The sequence below is a fragment of the Habropoda laboriosa genome, unplaced genomic scaffold, assembly GCF_001263275.1.
Source record: "Habropoda laboriosa isolate 0110345459 unplaced genomic scaffold, ASM126327v1 scaffold42, whole genome shotgun sequence".
NCBI classification, from domain to species: Eukaryota; Metazoa; Arthropoda; class Insecta; order Hymenoptera; family Apidae; genus Habropoda; species Habropoda laboriosa.
The window spans coordinates 1,093,102-1,098,860 of NW_017100181.1; the positions used below are offsets into that span (position 1 = coordinate 1,093,102).

The 5,759-nt window shown below is 26.0% G+C and overlaps 2 protein-coding genes across 2 annotated transcripts in view; both read right to left on the reverse strand.

Moving 5' to 3' along the window:
* LOC108579093 (late secretory pathway protein AVL9 homolog) overlaps positions 1-3,706 on the reverse strand; it is a 6,879-nt gene extending 3,173 nt beyond the window's left edge. The window contains 2 exon segments of the mRNA XM_017942536.1: positions 3,070-3,267; positions 3,638-3,706. Of these exon segments, the coding sequence (XP_017798025.1) occupies positions 3,070-3,267; positions 3,638-3,706 (267 nt within the window).
* A 1,347-nt stretch (positions 3,707-5,053) lies between these two features.
* The window catches only part of LOC108579100 (SUZ domain-containing protein 1), a 1,643-nt gene continuing 937 nt past the window's right edge, over positions 5,054-5,759 (reverse strand). The window contains exons 2-3 of the mRNA XM_017942542.1: positions 5,413-5,602; positions 5,054-5,348 (exon numbers count right to left, since the gene is read on the reverse strand). Coding sequence (XP_017798031.1) covers positions 5,157-5,348; positions 5,413-5,602 — 382 coding nt within the window. The 3' untranslated portion in view covers positions 5,054-5,156. The remainder of the gene's footprint in view (positions 5,349-5,412; positions 5,603-5,759) is intronic.

Here is a 5,759-nt window from a genome sequence, read left to right on the forward strand (position 1 = left end):
AGATATAAGTAAAACATTTGATATGTTTTTTCATGCCAGGTTTCATTATAATGAAAATCAATTTTAAAAATTTATCAGACACACATATAGTTGTACAAGGCTTGACTATTGTATCACTTTATTATTGATTACTCATATCCTTATTTGTATTTGTAACCATTGATATTGATGTAGTTTCAGTATACAAATTTTTACATATTAATTATTTTTTGTTACAAATATTGTTGGAAGTGTCTCTTTCATTCTCAATCGATCATATATTATTAATTATATATAAATACACAGCTGGGTTTACACTTTGAGAAAATAAGGCACTCCCACTTTTTAGAATGTAAGTTTTTACTTTCTGCATTGTATACCTTTTTCTGAAGACTAAGATGGAGTGTTAATGTTTGGACTGGAATAATTAGCAATCAAATTATAAGACCTTATCTTCTTTTAAACAATCTGAATAAAATACATACCTAAAATTTGCATACAATCAATTGCCTCTTTCATGTAACACTATCTACAAGAAAATGTTTAATTTTTCAACATGCAAAGCACCATCACATCTTACCAGAGATTTAAAAATTTTGAAAAATATTCATGTTCAATTTGTTTTAACAATATAGTATTTTAGCATCTAAGATCAGCAAATATTATATATGCTGATTTCTATTTATGGGGATATATTAAAAAGAAAACAAAGAAGACATTAAAAATCTTATACAACTAAAATAAAAAACACTTAAAAAATGAAAACATTTTAAATTCTGTTTATACTTTTCGAATTTATAAGACAGAACTTTGTACAAAGCAATGGGAAGGAGCATACTTTCAACAATATTTGTAACAATAATAACACTATGTAGGAACATATTTTAATAAGTTACTATTATTTTAATCATATCACTATCAATGTTTACAAATACAAACAAAGATATGAATAACCAATAATAGAGTGATATAGTAGCAAAGTTCCATACAACTAAAATGTACTGAATGAATTTTCAAAATTGTTCTTATCAATAATGAAAACTCAAATGAAAGAAAACGTTATATAAATTCTTTCTTCATACAAAATCACCCTCTTTGACTATATTTACATGAATTCACTATATCTACATGAAGAATAAATTTGTATTTATAAAATACAACTAACACTTGTTAATTACTTATATTGTAAAGGAAATTTAATTAGCCTGCCATTTTGAAACTGTACTACACACCAATGTCAATAAACATTACATTCCAAAATAGCAAAATTATAGATGAGAGCATATACAGGGTGTTCTGTTTAACTTTAAGGGTCATTAAAAACAAATATTAAAGAACTTTAATAGATTATTTGTGAAGTCAATCTGAATAAAAAATGTTATAAAAATATAGATCCTATTCTTCATACTTGTGTAATTACAATAGTTCAAAATTGAACTGTGGTCATAGTAATACCACAAGTTTGATGCAAAGTAATTTCTCAGAAATTGAAACAAAATAGAAGCTTATGAAATATTTATTTACAGTTCAGTTTTATAATATATGTTCAAAATATGCTCCTTGAGCTTGAATACAGACATTGCACTAATAAATCAGTAAATTGTATACATGACATTGTACATTATTGTTCATGAGTGTTTATTTTATTACTGTGTATTATCCATATATTATAAGTATCCGTGGAAGTAGTAACTTAAGGGGTTTAAGTTTAGAAATCTGGATGGTATTTATGGGGCAGGAATTTCATGTTCAATTTATTTGTTGAGGTAATGGAGATTTAGCCATGTTAAAACTCACCTTCTACAATAAGAATTAATTTCGTTTGATTTTCAATTCTAAATAACTGATATCTCATGTTCTCTTGTTTTATTTTGATTTCCTAAAACTCACTTTGCATCAAGTTTATGGTTTTACTATAGTAATAATAAAATGTTCAACTGTTGTAACTGTGTCAGTACTAAAAATGGGATTTATGACCATACAAATTTTTTTATTCGGAATACTCTTGTAAAAAATCATCAGTGTACGTATGTAACAATTTTTACTTTTCTGGAACAAAGAATTGAAACTGCAAAGAGTGTTTACTTCAATAGTTATTAACACAATTACTTATTATTTTATACTATATACTGCAGCTGAACTTTATTACCCTTGTCAAATAAAAATGATTAATACTGATAATGATAAAAATATTAGTTTAAACACACATGTTGAAAGCAAAATTGTTTATTTTGGTAAGTACTATGTAATGTTAGAATTCGTAATTACTTTCTAAATGCATTATGTAATACTCTTAATGTGCTTCCTAAGAATCAACATATTTCAAGGTCATTGAGAATATACACAAAGTTACAAAAATTGGCAAACAGTGTTATTAACCACAATACTGAATTGAATAAAAAAAAATAGTAATATAAATGAATTAATCCTTTAATCTACAGGTTGTCCCATGTAACTAGGACTAATTGTGTCTTTAAAATGATTGAAGATCAAAAGTACAATAAGGTAAAGTTAAATCTAATTTGTTGTATACTCTTGTATTTTGTTTATGTACTTTTGTGCATTGGCAGATCTAAAAAGTGCAATTGCATTTTTTTCGTGGATTTTTATACTGTTGAGTATACAAAATGGATATTTATTATCCTTTATAAAAAAATTCATACTTAAGTCTTAGAATTACTACTTTAGAGATTATTGTAATTTTAAGTTTCCTCATCTCTATTGTGTAAGACAACTTTTAAATGAAATTGGAGTCAATCACATTAGTTATCATTTTAGTATTAGTCATATAGTTCATACAATTAATCATCCTAGAAACAATTCTAAATGTAGTAACACTTTCTTAAAACTTCTTAATTTGTACTATGATATATAAACAAAACATTTCTAATTTTAATAAATTTAAGAGAAAAATTTTTGCTCTTGTATCTTTAACCCTTTCATTATAGCAGTGTTGGTAGCCAATATGCTGTACCCACTGTATGGGACTGTTGAATCATGAGTCTATACTTTGTTAATATTGCAGTTAATACATAAGGATAAAATAATTTTAAAACATATTAAAAACTTAAGATCTAAGGTTTTAGTTACCTCAACAGGAATTTGTCTAAAACATGAAATGCCATATACTGTGCGTTTTGGATCATTCAGACTAGGTAAATGAAAGTAAACTGTATCTTCATCATAATTATGAGATCCATCTGGTAAAGCAAGGGTCGGTAAATACTTCCAACCTAATGGACATTCATTTGGAGCTCCAGGCACCAAAGGAGGAAATGAGTATTCTACCTAATAATAACATATTACTGTTTATAGATATCATAAATATAATATTCATTATGCTTGATTAATCTCATATTATTAAATTACACTTATGTCGTCATTATATTTTAAGGTACTTGTATAATTATAGTGTATGAGTAATAAAATATTAGAGATTGTAGAATTCATGTATTTTAATTAAAAGTATTTATTTATAAATGTTACAAATTTAGTAATATTTAATGTATAAAATCATATCATAAATCATTATAATATTAAAAATATTGAACATAATAATGTATCAAATATTATTTTATCATACAAAATGTATAACACCGAGCATATTCTAAAACGCAAAGTTATTAGAAGTTTTTAAATAAGACAACAAGTAACTTACTTGACATCCTTTTTTGTGATGAAATCCGACGACAATCACATGAAGTATTGGTCCAACAGATTCTGCCATATTTTCAAAATATGTCTACATAAAATCTATACACGTTGTACAGTTTGGTTTTCACATTAATTTATTTTTTCATTTTAAATGAGGAAAAATATATTTTTCTATTAGCAACCGGACTACAACAAATGTACAGTTAGCACGCGCTCTCAACCACCATGTTAGTTTCATAGCTACCAACTGCACTACTTAATCTATCGTGTTCGATACTAAATAAATATATACTTACAAAAAAAATCTCTATTTCAAAAAACTGTATTTTTATCATTTCAATTAATATTTTAGAAGGTTTTCATTATAACAAGTACATATTATGACAGTAAACTCATATATAATTTTTAATATATGTACACATATATAAAATGTATATACTTATTACATTTTATACACGATAATAACATTTTATATCATACATATGAAAAAACTTCTAATTAAGAAAACGAACAATACCAAAATTGTAAAGTATTACTTACTAATTACTTTTAATTCGGCAGAATAAGTTATGCAATAATATTTCAAAATAGCATGTGCTGAAATGCTTCGAATATGCCGCCACAGTGGTCGATATGTAATGCCACAATACCTTTTTATTCTATACGAGACGGATTAGTGACTAGTGATAAAAGTTCGTTCGGAATATGCAGAAGCTTTCCATATTATGCTAAAGATTTTGTATAATAGAAAAATACTAATTGTATAAATTTACATTACTATGTATATAAATGTCAATATTTACTTTTTATATTTATATAATATTCTCTGTAGTAAAAATACTGTAAGAGCAAAATAAATATTTGGAAAATTCTAGTGAAAATAAAACTATTTATTTAATAAAAATGTGTATTTAAAACTTAAAAAATTGTATATTTACAAAATTTCATATTTTTCTGTATATAATAATAACACTTACTCTATTTATAAAATGCAGAAAAATAAAATTAATAAGAAAACAAATTGCTATTGAATTATAACAAAGCAATATAAAGAGAAATCTTTTATTGTACAATTTGTTTCAATGACTTGAATAGCATATACAATGAAAGAAAAGAAAATAATTTCTTAGTATATATCATATTGTAATCAAGTATTTTATCTTAATATGTTTTTAGTACGAAAGTTATAAACTTTCATTGTTTTGATCAGAATTTGTTTAAATATAAGAGACATTAACAAAACAGGCAATATTATATTGGTAATAAACATTACCGTTTCTATAACTTATCTCCGCCAATTTACAACCTTGATCTTTTTATACATATGATCTGTGTATAGCAGTGCCTGCAGCATAGTTTTTATTATGCTCCATTCAAAATGGCAGGAGCAATACGTTTGTATTTGGTCAGAAACATTAAATTGTTTTCTGCCATCAGCCTCATAGCTGCCTCTCTTCCCTGCATCAAGAAGAAGGAAGAGAAGGAAAGAAATGGGTGGAAAGACTTGATCCCAGTAAGACGCGCTACCTGCGTACATTAAATCCACGTGTTCCATCGGGTCCAATAGGCATACGAAGGACATTACTTGGTAAACCACTACAACTTGGAGTTATTGACTTTGGTTGAATTCTGTTTATTTCTTGCATTAATTTTTCTTCCGGACTTTTTTCTTCACCGAGAATTCGTTTCCTTGCTTCTGCATATTCTTGTTCCCTCTATAAATATTTTTGAGCATGTTATTTTTTTTATATTTCTAATGTTAAAGTATTAAAAATATACCTGCTTTAAAGATTTAATAGGTTGTTTTGGTTTGTCTCCATTTACTAATGGTCCATCACCACTGCCTTGTGAATCTCTTGTAGGCCTTTTTAAGATTTTTACTGTTGGTTTTGGAGGTACGTATTGAGATCTCATACTATCTTCTCCCAACATTATCATTCTGGTGTTTGTATTGTGATTGGTTTTGAAACTAAAACATTACAAGGTATTATAATTATAAAAATAAGAAAATGTTTTAAGTTAATATGTATATAGATATAATTTACTTTCATGAATGTGTTGACATTAATTCATAACTATATTTACACCATTATAAACTCTTGTTTTTAATATTTGACTGTAAGTAA